Genomic DNA, 22,386 nt, shown 5'->3' on the forward strand with positions numbered 1-22,386 from the left:
CCATTTAGCCCAGTATTGTAGGCATTGGCTAGCAGCACCTGTCCATGGTTTTGGGGAGGAATATTTCCAACCCTACCTGGAGATACCAGTGATTGAAGCTGGGACCTTCTGCATGCAAAGCAGGTGCTCTACCGCTGAGCTACAACTTCAGTTTGGATCCAACCCACTGCCTTGGAATGTCTTTATCTTCCATTCTGTCTATCTACATTCTTTCTGCACCAGAATAACAAGTGAAACGCCATAGCCTTGACCGACACTGACCTACTGCAAGCAAAAATTCCAACAATGACACAGTAACATGCAATGAGCAAAATAAGAAAATAAAGAATAATGCTTATGAAGAGGCATAAGATTAATTTATTTACAAGAATTTTAGCCACCCAAATCATTAAAAAGTTTGTCTAGGATAAAAAAAAAAATACACCACAAAAATATATAGGAAAGCTAAAATAGGAATATTTGTCTTCCTACATCGATTTGCTACATTTGTTTGCATATTTTTGGTATCTATTTATGTTCTGCTATATCTTGGACAACTTCTTAGTGTTGGCATTCCCTCTTTAGAGTAGTTATATATATTAAATGGAACTTGAGCTAGATGATGATATAGAGAAGTTAAGATAAAGGAGTTCAGGGAGAAACAGAAAGAATACATAAAATGCAGGGAAAAAACATTAGAATCTCAAGAATACTCCCTTAAGAAGGGATATAACATTAGTTTACCTTAAATAAGGGTGCAGACAGCATTAGTTTTTTAATGTAAACTATTGGCATAAGTGAACATGAGAATACTGGTGATAGGGAGTGACAAAACAAGTGAGGCAGAATTTTCAAATTAAAAGGAATGCCAAGGGACTATATTTAAAGAAACACGATTAATATTAATAGGTATTCCAAAATTTTGAATGCTGGCATCATTTAAACTCTCAATTTATTATATTATATTATTTAGATTTATACGCTACCCTTCAAATACATTATCAGGGCTGCTTGCAAAAAATACAATAGTACAATTAGCTATATTGCTAATAGTAATTAGTAATTGTACTAATGGGAATATTTTGGAGCAAATGACTAGAAAATTGTCACCTAATACCATGATTGTAAACACAGTGGGGCTTCTGGACACTCAATTATTTCCCCAAATTGTTGCAAATGTGTTTAAACTTGTAGTCTTAGGAATTTAGCTACATGATGTAATCCTAAAAAATAACAGAAATGAAAATGGCGAAAACATTTTTACTTTTCCTCTGAAGATAGTCGATAGATAGTCTCGCCCAAGTATTCTAGCCTCTCTCTTTGTTCAAGATCCTGGTACAAGCCTTTAGGAACCTTGTTGAGGCCATAAAGCAATCCATACAAACAGCCAGCAATAGTTCCGGTGGCTGCACTCTCACCTGTAAAATCAAGCATAAATGAGCATGCAGTTTCATTAGAGCGCCTTTTAGCTGTCCAGTGGAACAGTATTCTCTGTTAGCAAAAGAGAGAATGTGATGGTTTCAGACATTTCCACTTGTGTATTTAAGTGGAATCTCTGCCCTTCCACTTTCCCAACAACAACTGGGGACAAACCACACCCCTGCATCCTACAGTATGTATTTATTTCTTATTTTACATTTATATCCCACCTTTTTTCCTCCAAGGAGCCCAAGACGGCACACATAATCCTCCTCCACTCCATTTTATCCTCACAACAATAACCCTGTGAGGTGGGTTGGGCCGAGAGCCTATGACTGGCCCAAAGTCACCCAGGAAGCTTCCATGGCCAAGTGGGGACTAGAACCTGGATCTCCCGATTCCCCAGTTCAACTGTCTAATCCACTACACCACGTTGGCTCTTGAAGCAAGAGAGCCTGCTGGCACCTACTATTTTGATGTTTCAGGCCAGTCTATAAACAATGTAAACAACTTTCTAAGATTTTGGTAGAGGACCATTAAATTCAACATCAGACAAACTTTTAAAAAATGCTTACTCTTTATGCAGAGAACTCCCTCAAATAACTGCAAAGAAAAAAGGTGACCTACATAACTACTGCAACCTGTTCTTCACATCATGAGTCAGTAATATTTGCTTTCGAATCTGCTGTCAAGACAAATACAACATGAAAGAAATGTGCGAAGTGTATTTTTTGCTGTTCTATCTGCGTACTAGTGAAACGAGGTGAACAAGATAGAGGGCAAAAGCTTTTAATTGTGAGCTTTTAGCACTTAAGCGAGCAGCACAAAATACCATGAGGATCGTCAGATGGAGTTGAAACCACATTTCCCTACTGTCACTTTGCCTCCTGCTTCTGTCCTGCAGTATTCTTCACACGGGGAAGGAAGAGGAAGCAAGCAATGACCACGTGGCCCATTCAGTGGGCGTTTTATGGGGCAGACTCTCCTGCACACAGCAGGAAATTGTGCCAATTAGTGTTACAGCCAGAAGAACCAGATTTTCTAGGTATTTTGAAGCGGGGGAAAACGACAGAAAAAGCAGGAGACATGCGGGAGGAACCAGTCTGGAGCAACCAGTCGAGAGCATGCCATGAAACGCTCATCTGATGTTGACCCGTAAGTCTTACAAGAAGTGTTCCCCTACTTACCGAAAGGAGATTATATCACTGCCTCAAGCAGGAATAGCAGTGAAATGGGATTTTTTTAAACACACTTTTATATTTATAATGCTTTCAGTAACATAGACAGTCTTTGATACTGCCTGGATGCCAGCAGGACACATCACTAGGGCAACTGGGAGCTAACAGTTCTAAAAGCGAGACCAAAGTTATTATTTTAGTTATTTATTTATTGCATTTATATCCCGCCTTTTTCCTCCAAGGAACCCAAGGTGGCATACATAATCCTCCTCATCTGCATTTTATCCTCACAACAACAACCCTATGAGGTAGGTTGGGTTGAGAGTCTGTGACTGGCCCAAATTGACCCAGCGGGTTTTCATGGCCGAGTGGGGACTAGAACCCAGATCTCCCAACTCCCAGTCCAAAACTTTAGCCACTACACCACACTGGCTCTCAAAGTAGTGGAAATGCTCACAGGGAGCACCACTGACCTGTCCCAATCCAGAAACAAGTGTTTCCACTTATTTCTTGGTTTGTTTTTAGAACCATAAGCTCCACTTTGCACTAGCGGTGAGTCCTGCTGGAGCAATGGAATGAGCAGGATTGCAGTGGCCCTGTTGAATACTACACATAGTCTTTAATATAACTTGAAACCCATATAATAGGGGTCAGGAACTAGGGGCCCAGGGCCAAGTCCAGCCACTCAGGAATACCCACTGGTCTCTCAGTTGCCTCCCAGAGGAAAAAGCAGCGTGCGGATATACTGATGGCTGTGGCAATGGCCATCTTTGGCTCACTTTGTCTTCCATCTCCTTAAAGTGCCCCTTCAGTAGAATTAGATGCAGATCATAAGTTCAGGCTCTATATGCTTTTATGGATAATACATTCTTCATAGCTCCTGTGGCTTTTCTTTCCAGTTATAATATTGCTGCCACTTTCTTTATGGAGAGGCTTTATGTCTCTTCATGGCACCACAACAGAAAGAAATCAACAGCAGATGATGCCTTTCCCAGTAAGGGACAAGAATATCCCCAAATTAGTGATTGGGAAGCACATTAAGAGCCTTAGACACAAGATGTTTCAAGAAATGCAATAATCAGGATGAGGTAGATTTATGAGTTACATAATTTAGCCAATTTGCCTATTAAAAATGTTCTATATATTATAGAAACTTTGCTGCTAATGACGAGGAACAGAAATCCTATATAATGTGAAGGAAGCACTAGAATACTTACCGCCATGGAACATTGCACGGTTGCAAAGCTCTGTCCAATCACTACCACATCCTAAGAGGGCATCATATGCAATCATAGGAGCATCATGACCTCTCCTTCCACCACGGCCTTCAGAACTCCATCTCCTGTAAGTCTGAATTGATAATTAACAACTTGGTTGGGTGAATTCAATGGCCAAGTAGACCAGGACACACTCTACATTCTTTTTTCTATGCGTGGCATTGACACATGAGGTAAACTGCACTTTGTGCTTACGTATCAATGTATTCCTTTCTATTTTATTGTTTTGTTTTTAAAAGGTTTTGAGCTACAACTGATCATTGCTTATTTCTTGGGTATGCCTTGCTCAGCCCCCCCCCACAATATTTGAAAGTTTTAAAATGGAATAAGATAGACACTATCTTTGGGGGGGGGGCTTTTGGGGACCATGCTAAGAAATATTATTTGATATCTTTCTTGAGTTCCTTATGTTTGCCGCAATGCCATTTCAACAATGCCATTTGCTCCTCTGACATCACCCTGAGGTCATTTGCATCATGCCTAAATACTTCCAAGACTGCAACTTTCCCCTGTAAATGAATCTCATGCACTGCTCAACATTTTCTGTAAAGAGGGAGGGAGGGAGGGAGGGAGGGAGAGAGAATGAGCCAGTAGACAGAAGATTTGAACTTGGACAAAGTGGACTGAAGGTTCACTGCCCTGCATGTGGCTGGGTGCATCAGAGGTGCAGAAGCTCAGAGCCAAACCTGGTGCTCATGCGGTCCAAATCCAGTTATCATGGGGTTCCCCAGATAGCCATGCCCCTTTCCTCTGGCCTCACCACCTTCTCCTCAACCATCAAAGATGGGTGGTTTCCCAGGTTTTGTGCAGTTTTTCCTCGCATTCTCAAAGGTTGAGTCTCTTAAACTCAGGGGCTGTCTATATGCGGTGAAAGCCTTGCAGTGGCTGCGGATCTGTGCTGTGTCAGTTACACAACGCAGGTGCAGCTTCGTAGCCACCGCGGGGCTTTCCCATGAAGCTGCGAATTTAAGAAGTCGGGGACTTACCCCCGACTTTTTCAATCGGCGCAACGTCAGTATGGCTCTTCCACAGTCTGACGTTCGCAGCCACCATGGGGTTTCTCTGTGATGCTGCATTTCGAAAAAGTCGGGGTAAATGGAGCAACATCAACAGAGTGTTTCCACCATGTGACATCGCTCTGCAGCCAATCCAGGGGTGGTCCCTGGTAGAAGATGAACTGCAGTTGGTCACCTTCCACCAGGAAGAGGGCAGGGGACAGCTCTGGTTCCTGGATGGCTGCATGAAACCCCACACTCCCTCCTCAGTATCGGAATTGCCCGATGCCACCCCAAGAGAGGGAAATCACTGGGTTTTGGAGGGAGGTGGGGCCAATACAGCGTTGTGAAGACAACCCCTTAGTTAAAGGCAGTAAGAGCTTTAAGCTAAAATATGCTGGTATTTTGGCCTGGCCCCTTTTACCTTTGACCTTGCCTACTACTAGAATATGACCCCTGAGAGCCTCAACTAAAATGGAATTCACATCTTGGGATGAAAACAGTTCAACACCCCTGTTCTAAATCCACACCTGATCTAATATTTGACCCAGAGGCCTTGACCACCTAATCCACTCTTACCACTCACTATTTATGTTAGCTGACTGTAATTATGTTTCTCAAAATTCTCTCACATGGTAGATTAAACTTGGATGTTAATCAATCAATATTTTTTTAAAAAAAATGCAAGACACACAATAAATTCTCTTCCACTTGTACATAGTTGCACAACTAGATCCATTTTCAGACAAACATGTATCAGTACATGTCTGTGTGGGATTTGTTTTGAGTGAGAAGCAGTATATAGATATTGCAACTAAGATTGTAGTGCCTGAATTTGCTTTCCTTTCTCCCCTTCTCCTCCCTCCCAATCCCCTTTCCTTTTGTGTCATGTCTTTTAGATTGTAAGCCTGTGGGCAGGGACTGTCTTAAGAAATACTTTTGTAAGCCGCCATGAGAACCTTTTTTGGCTGAATGGCGGCATAAAAATGCTTAAATAAATAAATAAATTGCAAACAAACAAAAATATTTTCCCCCAAATATATTCATACGTTTTTATTTGAAGAATTTACCTTTTCTCTTTCCTCAGCATCATAATTCTCAGGAAAGTTAGGTTTATTCTGGTTTTCTTCATTGATTTCTCTCTCCTCCAAGTAAAACTGCCATTTTGCTTCAAAGTAAAACCAATGCTCCTGATATTCTGAATGCAAAAAAAATGAATAATAGTACATTTAACACTGAAAATATTCTTTCAATACTTTAGTCAAGCTTGAATGGTAAAATTCAATTTACAGAGATCTCATGAAGAAAATCCAATAAAATATTTATTTATTTATTTATTTATTTATTTATTACATTTCTATACCGCCCAATAGCCGGAGCTCTCTGGGCGGTTCACAAAAATTAAAACCATTCAAAGTATAAAACAACAGTATAAAACCATAATATAAAATACAATATAAAAGCTCAACCAGATAAAAACAGCAGCAATGCAAAATTACAAATTTAAAACCATGTTATTTAAAATTTATAGATTGTTAAAATGTTGGGAGAATAAAAAGGCCTTCACCTGGCTTCTAAAAGCATATAATGTAGGTGCCAAGCGAAAATATGTCCAGCTAATCATAGTTTCATAGCATCTCAACAGTACTAATTAACTTATCTGCACAGTGGAGAGAGGGGAAGGGGCAGATTTTAATTCTCTACTGTAATGTTATGTGTTTGGAGCCAGTCTAAATTACCTTCAGAGACCCCTTATAACTCAGTGTCTCTGGGTAAAACAGATTGAGGGTCCTCCCGCTGCGCGCGCGCACACACACTGTAATTCCTAAATGCGCAAGCTTTTGTCCAACAAGGCCTGAGCGGGGTAGAATTTATTTATTTATTGCATTTTTACACCACCCAATAGCTGAAGCTCCCTGGGCGGTTCACAAAGGGCGTTCATCTGGGGTAAGACTGAACCTGACAGAAAAGGAGAGCATCTTTTGTCTTACAAAGAGATGGACACCTGAGAGGAAGCAGGATTTTACTTGGAGCTGGGTTGTTGTAGGCCTGAACACAAGTCCTGAACACAGTGCCCTCCTCCTAGGAAACCAAAGTCTGAGGAAAGACTAAAGGTCCTGCAAGTTCACCCCTCCCATGACTGGTGTGCAGGAGCGTAACAGCAAGGATGAAGATCTAGAGACAACTGACACAAAATGTGGAAAAACAGAATATAGATCATAATGTCTGCTGATCCCACATAAAGGTTTCCCACTACATGGACATAGACAAGAAAAATGTGTTCGCATCCCAGTGAAGATCCCATGTGTAGGGTCACTACACATAAGATACAGAATGTCTTGATATGATTTCCTACAGGAAAATTAAAGAGGTTAACTGGATTGCTCTAAGACAGTGCAGAACTTCAGGCCCGGGGATCGATTCTGGCTCTCCTGGGGTCCCAATCCAGCCCTCTGGAATCCGCTCCCCCCACAATAGCCCTGCCATCTTCCCCTGCTCGCTTTTTTAAAAATTATGCATATATATATAGGTATATTTCTAGAACAGTGTGCAGCTCCTTAGGCTCATAAGAATACCATCTAGAGTCCATTCCAGAGGAAAAAAGGAAATGTTTGAAATGACAGGAGGGTGCGGGGGTGAAGCTACCAAATCAAAATTACTGAGCATAAGAAATGCGAAAGTCTTGCCTTGCAGTTGAGTTAAAATGGCTCATTACACAATTTTACCTGCCATGTGCCTAATGGTCTTTTTGCAGTATTCTTCAGCCATAGGGACAACCTTCATCATTTCTCTTCCCCACTGCACCAGTGGCTTCCCTTGTATTGCATAGGAAACAAATAGAGCTGTGCACAGTGACCCCAAAAAACCTGAAATGAGCATATAAAGATAATTAATTATCGCTACGGTGAAGAAGGCGGAGTGCACCCCACCAAATAACACAAAAAAGAACATAGGAAGAGCCCAGCTGGATCAGACCAAAGCCATATCTAACCCAGCATTTTGTTCCCACAATGGCTAACCAAATGTGCATGAGAAGCCCACAAATAGGAAAGAAGTGTAACAGCACCCTCCCACTCATGTTCCTCAGATGCATATTGCAGATGATATATAACCACGATTACTAGCAGCCATTCATAGCCTTCTCCTCTATAAATTTATCTAATCCTCTTTTAAAACCATCCACACTTGTGGCCATCACAAGTGGTAGCGAATTCCATAGTTTAACTACGTGCTGTGTGCAGAAGTACTTCCTTTTAGCTGCCCAGAATCTCCCACCATTCTGCTTCATGGGATCACCCTGGGTTCTAGCATTACGAGAGAAGGAAAAAGAATGTCTCCTTGTCCACTTTCGGTACACCATGCATAATTTTGCACACCTCTATAAAAATCAGGGGATCATCAGATGAGCATTTTATAGCACACTCTTTACTGGGCAGTCACAGATTTTTGCAAGTCCTACTCATGACGCTGTCTGCCTCCCATGCATCTCCTGCTCTTTCTGGTAGTCTTCCCATGAGAAAAAAAGACCCTGGTAAGTCCGATTTATTTTTAGAAATGGAACTTACCACAATCTCCTGCTGTGTGCAGGAGAAGTGGCACAATAAAAATGCACAATGGATGGGCCATGTGGTTGTTGTTTACTTCCTCTTTCTTCTCCATCAGAAAGAGGAAGTATTGTGTGACAGAAGCGGGGGCGGAGAAGCAACAGTAGGGAACCGTGATCTCCCCATCTGATGAAACTCAGAGTCTACAGGCGTAGAAGAAAATACGTGTATTGGGCTCTAGAAATCTAGTGTGTAGACACTATAAGCTATCTTCAAGAATGTTTTTGTACTAACAAAACAGGTATTAAACCTAAAACCAGAAAATGCTTCAGCTACTTAATTTCCATGATAAAACCACACAAGCTAAATTATTAAGGTGAGAATCCTAAGATAGATTTATTTGAATTCAGTTAATTAAAGCACTGGCAGCATCATTAGTATTATTCATACAGATCCTTCATGTACTGTGCCAAATGATTTACCAATGTTTATCTAAAAGGCAAAATAAAAAACTGTGATATAGACATTGGGCTCTTCTAAACGAACGATGTATTGCACCCTCATGATTGGCCACTCACGGAAGTTTTCGGGTCAATTACATGATGTCATCAACAACTGGGATGTCTCCTGTGGAATCCTCTGGAAATCCCAGTATGAAAAAAACCACTTTAAAAGTGAAAATAGTCAGGAAATAGCAGGATCTTCTACCACTAGATGGCAGTGTCTCAATGGAACTGAATGGAGTGGAAGTATTCAATTCAAAGCATGTGTCACCCCTCCACTCCCATGTAATGCAGCACATAACAATCGCAACAAAGAACCAGGAAGCACAAAAGCCCTGGGTAAACAATGTGATTTCCCTTAATTAGAGAGGCTGGCAACTGGGTAGACATCTGTAACAATTAAGAGGCAGCCATTTGGCATGTTATAAGTGTTGCCTGATGTTAACATTCCAAGGGGATGCGAGAATGGGATACATAGGTTCAAAACAAACTGTTTTTATGAATCCCAGAACCATTTTAACATAACATCATAAGGAATTAGTGATTTGTTGCATGTCATTCAATTACACTCTGCAGGAACAGCAATTTAGGAGGTTTATTAGAATTCTAGCTCTGACACTTCCTTCTTGCTCTGATTAACTATAGCTAATGTTTTTTTCATGGTATCTCTACAACTTGATTTGTGCATTGTTCTGGCTTGCAGCCTCACCTAGGGGCTGTCTTCACGGTGCCTGGTTGTCGCTGCCTCTCTCTTTAACCTCACACTTTCCCTCTCCCAGGACAGTGTCGAGGAGCGAGCCAGGATTTCTGGGTGGACATCCAGGTCCCTGCCCTCTTCCTGATGAAAAGCAACCAATCGCTGGTTGCCTTCCACCAGGCTCCACCCCTGGGTTGACCCTGGATTGGCTGCAGAGTGATGTCACACAGCGGAAGCACTGTGTTGATGTTGCTCCATTTGAAAAAGTCAGGGTAAATCCCTGACTTTTTCGAAGTGCAGCATCACGGGGAAGCCCCACGGTGCCTGCGAGCCCAGATATTACCTGTAGGATGATTGTGAGTCATTCGTCCAACTTCAATGCTCACTTCAATGAGAGATTCCAGCCTCTCGGGCTTGCAGTATTTCATCCCTAAGCACATGGCTTTTGTCGCTGCTCCAAATCCTGAACCTACATCGATAAAAATTAGAAGTGTATGTTTTTAAAAGGACAAAACATCTGTGCATAATCATTTGAATTATGTTTGATCCTAACAGGTCTTGGTGGTAAATTTTTAAGTAGCATGGGAGATGGAATATGACGGGCCCATCCTCTCTCAGCCAGAAAGTTATGCAGTTAGGAGGAGGAAGATAGTAGAAACCATAATTCAGTGTAAATATGTGTGTGATGCAGGGCAGTATCGAATGGTGTCATTCCACAAACTCAAATAATGCTAGCGGAGCTCCGCTGAATCTTTCCATTGTACTACAACACCGATCATTCCCAACTATTGCCTTGCTGGCTGGGGCTGATAGCTATTGGAGTCCACCACTTCTAGTCTAAACCCTTTAGATTCCTATAGGCTTAACACAGCTGGTTTGAGAAATGAAGGCCCGGGATAGGGTAGGCTCTATGTAGGCCAACTGCATAGAAACGTGAATGGGGGAAGCAATGTATGACCATTTTAATCTGCTGCTGTTATTTTTACTATTTTTACTATTGCTTTATTGGTGTGATTTTAGCTTGATATTATTCCACGACATGTTGTAAACTGCCTCGGGTGTGTAAAAATGGTGAGAAATAACTCAAAATAACAAATAAATGCATAAAAGTCAACCAAAACAATAATCCATGGTTATCCATTTAACAATAATGATAAACGCATCATCATAATCAACTCTGGCAACAACAAAAAACCCAGAGAATAAACATGTCTCCTTTAGATACCTAATGGGCAACAGTGTCAGTGCCAAGCAGACCTCTCTGGCGAGAGTGCTCCAAAGATCTGGAGCCACCATGGAAAAGACCCTGTCTTCAGTCACCATTCACCTAATCTCAACAGTATGGGCATCTGGAGCAGGGCCTCTGATGACAACAAGTGTCATTAACCTAAGTTTATAATAACCTAAGTCATTAACCTAAGTGATCCATTTTACACACACACACACGTACAGGTCACCCCACATGAGAGATTAAGGGATGAAGTGTCTAGGGGGCTCTGTCTACATGCAGGGAAAGCCCCATGGTGGCTGTGGAACTGTGCTGCATTAATTAGACAACACAGGCTCAGCTCTGTAGCAACTGCAGGGCTTCCCTGCAATGCTGCGTTTTGAAAAAGTCGACTCTTTCAAATGGAGCGACATCAACATGGTGCTTCCGCCATGTAACGTTGCTCTGTGGCCAATCCGGAGTCAACCTGGAGGCGGAGCCTGGAGGAAGGAAACCAGTGATTGGTCTCCTTCCACCAGGAAGAGGGCAGGACAGCTCTGGGGCCTAGATGGCAGCCCAGAAGCCCTGTGCGCCCTCCTTGGCATCGGAATTACCCAATACCACCCCAGGAGAGGGAAACTGAGGGGTTTCGGAGGGAGGCGTGAAAACAGGTCAGAGAACATGGTTTCCAACTTACCACTTAGCCTATGAGGCCTTCCCCCCACACCATAGAAACAATAGAATCAGAAAAGTTGAGGTGGAAGGGGCCTACAAGCCATCGAATCCAACCCCCTGCTCAATACAGGAATCCACCTTAAAGCATACCTGACAGATGGCTGCTGAGCTGCCTCTTGAATTCCTCTAGTGTGGGAAAACCCACGACCTCCCTAGGTAATTGGTTCCATTGTCATATTTTTCTAACAGGAAGTTTTTCCTGATGTTCAGCCAGAATTTGGCTTCCTGTAACTTGAGCCCATTAGTCCGTCTCCTGCATTCAGGGATGACCGAGAAGAGATCCTGGCCCTCCACTGTGTGACAACCTTTCAAGTATTTGAAGAGTGCTATCATGTCTTCCCTCAGCCTTCTCTTCTCCAGGCTAAACATACCCAGTTCTTTCAGTCTCTCCTCAAAGGGCTTTGTTTCCAGACCCCTGATCGCCTTCATTGCCCTCCTCTGAATCCCCTTAGGCTTATCTGCATCCTTCTTGAAGTGTAGTGCCCACAACTGGACACAATACTTAAGATGAGGCCTAACCAGTGCCGAATAGAGGGGAACCAGTTCCTCACATCATTTAGAAGCTATACTTCTATTAATGCATCCCAAAATAGGTGCCATTTATTTCTAATAGTTAAGGACGCCAACTGGTTATGTCCTACTGGCCAGACACAGGAATGAGCTTCAACTCTAGTGGTGTAACTCAGTCCTATTTATCTATTTATACCCTGCCTTCCAATTGAATGACTCTCAAAATGGCTTGTTGCATCTTAAGCTATGAATGAGTCTGGGTTGTTGCATCTGCAGTATAGACCAGGGGTGCACAACCTGGTCCATGCCAGGGGGCTGCAAATGTGTGCACACACAAATACAAAATGCCTCGAGTGTCTCTTCTTCTGCAAAATACACAATTGTACCTCAGGTCACATGAGGTACAACAGAAAAAGTAAGTGGGCTGACGAATCCAGGTTCTCTGTTTCCTTTTCCCTCCAGCCAACTGCCCTGAGAAGGCTGAAGTGGGGAAAAGATCAGCTCTTTCAAACTGGGTGGATTGCAGAGACAAAAATAATCACCATATTACATTGCAGTGTTTACAGCATGATGCTGCATCAATATATGACACTAGTGTTGAGTGATTCTATATCACTCAATAACCCAGTGATATAGTGCCTTATCAACACGGTTTCTGCATCTAGAATCTGCACTACCCATGGGAGGACATGTGAGCTCTTCCAAATTGCCAATATTAAAGACTTTTAAAAGTCTCTCTAGAAGTGAAATAATACGAAGTAGCATGATAAATAGGCATCTATGGAGAAGTTGTACGTTTCATAGTTTTGCAATTTCAGCAATCAGGTTTGAGTAGCTCACTTCACACTGACAACATTTCTAGCAAGTGTAGACCCTTAAATGAAACATGACGGATTATATTCCTGAAAATAAATACAAAATTCCAGGACAAAAAACTGGATGGGGAGGCATCATGCCAAGAACAAAGACTCTTTAAATAGATATAAAAACTGGGCAGAGATAACTTATGAAAGGACACAGTGCTCTACCAAAGGAATTCCTGGCAGTTCACTTAGCATATCCAGGCAAATATGGAATTGTTGTAGAACTATACAACAGGCACAATCCTTCCCTGCACAGTCACACTACCTATGCAGGGAAGAAACATGTCCTGTGTTTTTAAGAGGATGAAAAATCACATACACACACACACCTTGCAGATTCTAATATGTGTGTCTTTTTACAGTCAACATGTGAAGCAAATAAAGAATTGAAACAATTTATAAGCATGTGCTAAAATTAGGCACTATGATCAGATCAACTGAAAATATAATATGCTATCAAGCATTAGTAGTACTTCTGTGCTATGTAAAAGACTATACAATGAAGAAGGATTTAGCATTGGATAGTGTTTGGATAGCAAAGTGGAGAGCTATTAAGATTTCAAAAGAATTACAACACAATTCTGTTTGTGTTTACTCAGATGTAAGTCCCACTTTGTCTGATAGGGCTTATTACAAGGTAAGTATGCTTAAGATTACATCCTAACAGTGCAATCATAGGAACCCAGGAAGCTGCCTTATATAAGTCAGACCATTGGTCCATCTAGCCCAATATTTTTGACACTGATTAGCAGCGGCTCTCAAAGGATTTCAGGCAAGGCCTTGTCCTACCTAAAGAAGCTGGGGGTCGAATCTCGGACCTTCTGCATGCAAAACATGTGCTCTATCACACTTATCTATGGCCCCATCCTATGCATGTCTGGTCAAATGTAAGCCCCGCTAAGTTCAATGGGTCTTACTCCAGCTAAATAGAGTATGCATAGGATTATTTATTTCATTGAAGTATTTTTATCCCGTCTTTCAAGGTGAAGACTCCTCAAGGCAGTTAACAAGATAACAAGATAAAAAATATAAGATATAAAATACAATTAACTGAAACAGCGTCATAAAACATTTAAAACAACAGCAACAACCATTTAATTTATAAAGTAATGATGGGCATCTGTTCATTTAAAAGCAAGCTGGAACATCCAGGTTTCTAAGGCCCACACATGTGTGGAAAAGTATTTAAAGGGACACGGCAGTGACCCTTTAGTTAAGGTTGGACAGTAAAAAAAAAAAGCATTCTACCATTATAAAGGGGTAATTGGGGGGTGGTCATTCTAACATTCATAAAATCAAAAATGTTTCACCAATTTACCTGAAATTTACATGTGCCAGAAAGAAATGTTGGTTTTACATACCTTGAAAGTTTCAAGAAACTTGGTGAAAGACTGAGGGAAGGAAGGCAGTTTAAAATAGAAAAAAAAAGTGGGGGGGAACACCTTCTCACACTCACTGTGATTACTGAATTTAGGTTGGTAATTTTTTAATCCACAGAATTCCTGTGTAAATTAAATAAATTAAATTTATTTAATTTAAATAAAAATAAGTTATTTTAAAACAGGGATAACAACTCATGGTCTTCTAGATGTTTTGGAAGGTGGGCTTTGTAGGCGGAAACATCTGCAGATCCACAAGTTGCCCACTCCTACTTTAAAAGGACTATGATGTAGGATAGTTTCTATTCAGAAAAAAAACGACAACCCACCTTACCTTTCTCATTAAATGGTGTGTGCCAAGCTAGGAGATAGTTGTCTGGCTTCAGTTGTAAGCAAGCCTCAATAGTAGCAGGGTCTGACCGTCGCCCAGGAAGTTTGTCAACAGCATCAACGTAACGTTTTACAAGTTCCCGATACAGGTCTTCTAAACACCAGTAATCTGTTTGGGGTTAGGGAAGTGTTATATAGTTAGGTGAAGCAGTAGTACGAAATATTTAAAAGGGAAGAAAAACATACAGCTGCTTTTTTCATTTGTCATGGTTGCTTTACTTGAATCAGAAGTTAAAAGAACGAATAAACAAATTCTCAGGATGCTGAACAGACCCCTGAACAGGCCAAAATGCGTTGGGCTTTACAACCTACAATAAAAAAGTTCCGCATCCTGAGAATTCGTTTCTCCCTTCTTTTCACTTCATTGGGTGCTTTTCTCCCCCGGCTTTTGTCTTTAACTCGAATCAGAGCATCATATGACAGGTGGATTTTTGCGTTTCCCTACCATCACTATGGCCTCCTGCTGCTGTCCCACAATAGCGACAGTCTCTTTAAACGGGGAGAGAAAATAGCAATGACCACGAGGCCCATTCAGGGGCAGTTCACATCGTGCCACTTTTCCTGCACACAGCAGGAAATGGTGGCACATTCCGTGTTTTTCAAAAAAAGATGGATTAAAAGGGGTCTATTTTGTGAAAGAAAAATGATAGGAAGGAGCAGGAGGTCCCGCAGGAGGTGGATGATGTCAACTGAAGGACCCGCGAACATCCGTCAGTGGGCAGTAGCGAGCATGGGATAAAACACTTGTTTGATGATGCTCTTTGTTAATCTTTCTCAGCCACTTATACAGTTAAGGCCACAACCTGTAGCATGTTTAGACAGAAAAAGGGCCTGCAATACCCAGCATGCTGCAGCATGCCATGTTGGATGGGGCATGCTGGAAGTTAATAGGCCTTTTTCTGTCTAAACATGCATAGGATTGCACCTTAAATTGGCTAAATTATTAACTGTGCATGTTTACTCAAAAGAAAGTTCCATTATGTTCCCATTACTACCAAGTATATTTAGTATTTTACCTGAAATGATAAGGCACACATTTTTAGTCAGTTTCAATGTTGATTTATGTGAAGTACAGATTCTAATCCACCTAAGTACCTCATTGTGAGGACAGAAGGGTGGTGGGTCTTCCAGGTGTGTTAATATGAAGTATATGGGTGTGAACTAAATATTTGAATGGAAATGCTCTCTGTATACTCAAGGAATTAGTTTTGCATTGCTGTTTTACCTCAGTAAATGTGATAGGACTTAAGGTCATTAATATTTTGCCTGGTCTTTCCTCCTGTCCACAATACCTTTGTCTCTGCAATAGACTAAACTCCCCCACACCCTACACACTTTATGGTTCTTCCATAAGCAGCTCCAGAGTGGGATGGAGGTTCCTCTTCCCGACAGGTAGCTCCTCCTCCCATATTGTGAGACCCCCTGTTGACTACTTAAAAGAAAGGCACACTTCACATGCAAATGATAAATGAATCATAAAATGGAAATTAAACTCAGTAATCACACTTACTCCATAAAAATCAAGAGGATGCAGAGAAAATATGTTTGGGATGGGAGTATTAGAACAAAATATATCATTTATCTTTCAGGAATCTAACATATGGTACCAAACACGTTCCCCCTTAAAATTTACTTTGCCTCTTCTTTGCCATCACTGGGTTCTACCCTTGCAAAAAGTCCTGCTCTGGATTTTATGTTTCTTCACCCAGCATTTATCTTCCTTACAGACATGTGCATGCAACTGTGGAGGTTATAAGAAACAATATTAACGTGTATGTCTGGTTATTTATTTTTTTACTAGAACCAAAATAAAAAATTGCTGACTGAAGCAACACTTGCTTTTAGATGTATATGTGAAGCCATTCATAATTCACCTGTGGAAGAATTATGTTATTCAAGAGGACTTTTCTGGTAAACTGGATCCTGCAGGAACTATGTGGATTCCTCACTTCCTCCCTTTTTAGTATCCCTATTTTGGTCACATTTTACATATTTAAACAGAAAAATGTCCTACAGCTTCCAGCATGGCTAGTTGGCGAATGCTGGCTGTTGTAGGGCTTTTTCTGTCTAAATATACATAGGATTGCACCCTAAAATAAGTATTTGTCCATTGCAAAAAGTAGGGGTTGGTGTGTGTGTATGTTTGGGGAGCAGGAATGCTGCGGATTACTATTGGGATTGCAACTTTCCAGAGGGGGAAAAATCTTGTATTGCTCTCTGAGGGCTACCTTGTAAATTAGTGTTCTCTCTTAACCTTGGACCCCCAGATGCTGTTGGACTACAATGCCCATTATTCCTGACCACTAGCCATGCTGGAGGTGATAGGAGTTGTAGTCCAACAGCATTTGGGGATTCTGGCTTGGGAAAGGTTGCACTACAGCCTCCAGTCAGAGGCTGCCAAATGTCATTTCCACATGACGACACTTTATGCCAGGAGCATAATGTGCATAAGCCTCTTATCTCATGCATGGAGTCATCGTGAGAAATGTGGCACTGGCAAAAGGACTCGTCATCTGATCAAGCCAAAACACACAATGGGTTTGGAAACATCACAGGCTCTGTGAGGCAAGTTGTTTTCAGAAGCTTCCAATGATGACTTTTATGAATGAAATGGCTTGAGAGTTATAACCTCCTAATGGGTTAATAACTTAGCTGGGATTTCAGTAATGGGTTAATAACTTGAGCTGGGATTTGGCACCCCGGCTGTGGAATGAGCTCCCTAAGGAGGTTCGCCTGGCACCTACACTATATTCTTTCAGACACCAGGTGAAGAAGACCTTTTTATTCTCTCAGCATTATTCTCAGGAGGAGGAGGACGAGGGGATTAGTAATCAACTAACCAGAGGAAAAACACACACAGAGAAAGAGGGAGACAGAAAGATACTGGACCCATCTTATGCTTTTAATAGCAGCTGTGTTTCCATACTATAATTTAAAAACATCCAAATATCCAAGATCATATAGAAGGGTTGTAATCATACTTTTTAATTTTGAAAAATATGACTGATTTCTCCCCTCCTTGAAACAGTCATCAAGACTTTGACAGCATGTGCTCTGTATTTATATCCTTTCTCTATGATCTCAAAACAACACTGAGAAGCCTTGGATTCTCCTAGCATTTGATAAACTGGTAAACGGACCACAAGGTGAACCTTTCCCAGAACGTTGTTTAGTAAGAATTTTATTCCTGCAAATGCCTTGTAGGCTGTTTTTCATTTTCCCCAGCTGTTTAAAAATGATTACAGGGTGGCATTTGAAGAGGTGTGTTGGTGAGTGGCCCTCTCCCACCTTTCAATTATCCCCTATGAACCCCTGCATTGCTGGGAAGCCCACCAATGGGAGGTTTAGTTTATCCCCCTTACTCTTTACCAGTGTGAAGACAAAATCAGGATCAATTTTTTAAGCAAGTTTTTCAAATATCGTTCACTGTTGTATGGGGTTTATTTTTTTACTCAAATAGCAGAGAAAAAAAGGTTTGCTTACTCATATCTTTTCTCCACCTTCCCTTTCACCATAAATAATCAAAAGCAATGCAGATGGAAAGTCAGAAGGAAAATGCTTACAGGTTGTACGTCTGCTGCCCCACTCTCACAGATGAACTGATGCCATGTTAACACTGCAGAGCGTCAAACACACACATGAAGATTCGAACAGAAATGCAGTAGTGATGATAGAGAAAGAACACATCGTCCTGCTTGGCCTCCTATTACTAATCTTGAGACTTTCATCCCAGCTTAGTGAAAAATCCTTACTACAATCCTTCTCTTCAATGTAGCTCAGTTGATTTAGACCACAGTACTGTATGGATTGACTCTACCCTGCCCCTGCTGCATACCCCACCTGAACAATGGCTCTATTGGCATCATAGGATGCAGGCCCCTCTGCACTGAGTCAATGAGAAAAAGAGGCGACTAGCTCTGGTGCTATGAAATGTCAAAAGAGGTTTCTTTATTTTTCTTATCCGAAATATAAAAAGAAATTCAAAAAAACTTTCAACCAAACTTGTACAACGCTCAACGTTTCGGATCTGGAAATCCTTCGTCAGGAGCTATAAGACATTCAAGTAAAATATATATAAAATCATATTACATCGTAAACAAGTTCATCCAACTTGAAATTAAATAAAAGAAAACACTCACAGTCCAATATATGGACCTTTACACTACGTTTTACTGGACTAACCTACTCATGATTAGCGTTGTACAAGTTTGGTTGAAAGTTGTTTTGAATTTTTTTTATATTTCCGATTAGAAAAATGAAGAAACCTCTTTTGACATTTCATAGCACCAGAACTAGTCGCCTCTTTTTCTCATTGCCTTTTCATGGTGCTTTTCCCACAACCCTCTGCACTGAGTGCCATGAGGAACAGATAACCATAGTATGTGGAACAGATAACCATAGGGCTGCAGTTCTTGGCTAGGAGGCGATGCAATTACTTTGACCAACGGAAGCCACAGATCCACTTGTCGGCCTGGACAAGACACCATCCATCAGCATTCGTTTCCTCATTTGTAAAATGGGAATGATATGGACAAAATGTACACAGCTCTCTAAGGAAAGAGGCAATTGTGTAATGACATTACCTGGCTTAGACAAATCTGAGTTGTAATTCACTGTAGGGCAGACTGTCATTAGCTCAGCCTGAGATTTTAATGTTCTGGCTGCAACATTCCTAATTAATGTTTTTTAACCATGGCAAAGCAATTCAAGTATCACCAAAGTACAAAAGGGGGAGTTTAGGTAGATGCCTCCCACCTATCTAGAATGAACCAGATGTCATAGTTAGATTCCAAATTAACCATCTTGATCCAAAGGCAGATAGCACACATTATAGTATCATCTCTACTTCCTCTCCCCTTCTGTGTTAAAGTGCATTTTCCCATGTACCCCCCTTTTTTTAAAGAAAATTATATACGGCCCTGAATAATTAAAAAATGGTTGGTTGGTTTTTATCATGTGTCATGTGTCAACCAAACCCAGTCTCTATCTGGAACAGAAAGCTCACATGCCAGAACACATCGATATTAAATAGCCAGTGACGCAAAATGTAATTGCTGATATCAAAAACAAGGTGTATCTTGAAACAACAGCTGTCCTGCTGTAATATACCATATAGACACAGAGCTAGTGTAACTAAAAATGGTTGCAAAACAGCTTGATAAGACATGCAGATAACATTTATGCTCATAGAGGTCAAGAAGCAAAAAACATGTGATGTGCATTCAATCACTGACTATATTCAGAAGTATGTTAGTCATCCTTTCCCTTGATAGGTTGACAACTTGCCATTATCTTTAGGGTATTAGCTCCTGCTCACATCATTGGCTAACCAGTAGCTAGACATGAAATATCCAAGATTCTCTTCAACAGACCTCTGGCAGCTAAATTTAGAGCATCTCAGCAGCAGTCAGATAAGAATGGAATGTAAGTGAAATTTCATTGACTTTGACATTACTGAGTATAAAAAACCAATTGAGAACAACAGCAAAATGCCATCTGTGGAAGTGCATTTGCTTTTAAGCAAAGATTCAGATATTTTTTTCAGTCTCATATGGCATGCATCATAAATACCGCACATAAATTCTGTTGTAAAATACAATTGCATTAAAAGGAAAATGACATTTCAGATGCATTTTTTTATGCAGAAGACAGTTGATTCTTACTATGATAGGCATCTGCTTGTATAACAGACAGGAACTGGTACCTGTGATAAATGAAAAAGGCTTAGGTTTTTACTTTCCCCATCCACATTTTGTTCAAACCAAGTTCACACCAATGCATCCAGTTTGAAAGAATATGTATTGTTTTAATTTATGTCTTTAATAATAAACATATACAACCAAGGAAGCAAACCAATAAATAGGCAACCTTATCTACTGTAAAATGAGGTTTGAAGTCCTTCACATAAATTATTCTCAGCCATTCTTATTTAACAAATTGGTAAGGCAGAGCAGTATTATGTGCCCCATATTGCAGATAGATTGCTGAGAGATAGTGGCTTGTCTAAGGCCACTTTGTGAATTCACAGCAGAGGTGGTATTTGAAGCAAGTACTTATTATTTCACAGTTTACACTCTTAGTCATCACAATAAGTTTAGGGCAGCTATGCAAGGTATACTATACATTAATCACCGAAAGTAGCACAAATCTCTGCAAAAGTTCACTGGGCAGAACATTGTTATTACAGTGGTTCTCCAGTTTTCTTTCTCCCCTCCCAGCTTGTGTCCAGACGATTGAGTTTTTCTTACCTGTGATGACAGCTTCAGCAGTAGCCATGTGCATAAGAGTATTGTCACTCATTGGCCATTTGTCAGAGGACAAGACCAAGTTCTCAAGTCCCCCAATTTCTTTCAGTTCCCCTTGGATCTTTGCACCTAAAGCATTGTTTTCCCGTGTGAAATTTCGATAGCCCAGAGCATCCCCTACTCCTGCCAGCAAGATAGCAGCCTTAAATTTATCCATCTCAAGATGAGTTAGATGCCTTTTCAATTCTCTTTGGTCTCAAAAACAGTCACTTGGTGTTTCTTTGTTCTTCTGCTTTCAAGCTCAGGTCAAGCAACACTTTATATCGGAGCCATTGTGTCATTGCACAGAGCTCTCCGTATAAGGCAAGTCTTTCCTTTTCTGCCTCTGCAGATGCCACCACTTGTCTTACATCCAGCGAAGGGATGCAGATTGTTAGTCCAAGTATTTTCTAACTTATTTTTAAGCTGCAAGCTCACGAAGTGTGCAACACATTAGCATATGCAAGTAGCAAAAATCAAAAGCCCTCTTACAATCCAGGACAAAACAAGCCAAGAAATATTTTGGCTATCCAATTTAAGTAACTCTATACCTGGAAAAACACATGCTGTAATCAGGAGGTTTATTTTTGTGGCTGTGCAAATAAGAATATTTTCTTCTGATTTTTGTACTGAGAAAAACAAACTAAAAGAAGCACTGATTTCTTTTAGGGGACCTTACAGGCATAAGAACAGAAAGTTGAAGAGTAAGTCATCAATTAAAAGAACACAGTGGAAAGCCTCCAATTCCTAAATTAATTGAGCTAACCTTAGGTTTGTTTGCCCTGCAGCACACTCACAAATGTTGCGTTGCAATGAACTGATATTGCACCATACAGGAGAGTTTGGACAGTGTTTCCTTTTTAGTGCTCCTCCATTAGAATCACATTTTGTGTGTGCATACAGATGGGTTATTCTGGGGCAACTAGGCATTCCCAAAGGATACTTACCAGTGGTTTCTGATTTCATCATGATTCCAGGCCCTCCCTCCTTGTGAAAAATCTCTGGCAGGATTCACACTTGAGCAATTAGTTAGGACAACTACTTCAGCTTTTTCTCACAGTGGAGAAACTGTAGATCTGTACTTTTGATTATTTGAATAGATTTAAATCTCTAGACCCAGATGTATTGGATAACTACAACCCAGTTGCTAATGCCCTCTTTTTGAGAAGGTACCTAAGAGAGTGGTGGCAACCCAGCGTTATGCACTGTGGGAGGTAACCAATTTACTAGAGCCATTTCAGTCTGGGTTCAGACCTGGATTTCAGATCAATTGGCCTTGGTCATACTGATAGATGAGGGACAGTGGGAATATAACTGTTATTTTTGCTTGATCTCTCTCTGGCTTTTGATACTATTTCCAGAGTCTCTACTGGACCCTGGTCCAGAAACTACTGGACCAGAGTCTCTGTGAGCTGGGCATAGGGG

The 22,386-nt window shown here is 40.9% G+C and overlaps 1 protein-coding gene across 1 annotated transcript; it reads right to left on the reverse strand.

The window, feature by feature from the left end:
• Positions 1 to 276: 276 nt before the first annotated feature.
• On the reverse strand, positions 277 to 21,453 carry ADPRHL1 (ADP-ribosylhydrolase like 1). The gene is made up of 7 exons (XM_063126177.1): positions 20,926 to 21,453; positions 14,622 to 14,786; positions 9,937 to 10,062; positions 7,575 to 7,715; positions 5,919 to 6,046; positions 3,794 to 3,926; positions 277 to 1,397 (listed from the first exon to the last, which is right to left on the reverse strand). Exons 1-7 carry the CDS (start codon positions 21,137 to 21,139, stop codon positions 1,240 to 1,242), a joined length of 1,065 nt encoding a protein of 354 aa, XP_062982247.1. The 5' UTR covers positions 21,140 to 21,453; the 3' UTR covers positions 277 to 1,239.
• Positions 21,454 to 22,386: the final 933 nt, after the last annotated feature.

The sequence above is a fragment of the Elgaria multicarinata genome, chromosome 5 (assembly GCF_023053635.1).
Source record: "Elgaria multicarinata webbii isolate HBS135686 ecotype San Diego chromosome 5, rElgMul1.1.pri, whole genome shotgun sequence".
NCBI lineage: Eukaryota > Metazoa > Chordata > Lepidosauria > Squamata > Anguidae > Elgaria > Elgaria multicarinata.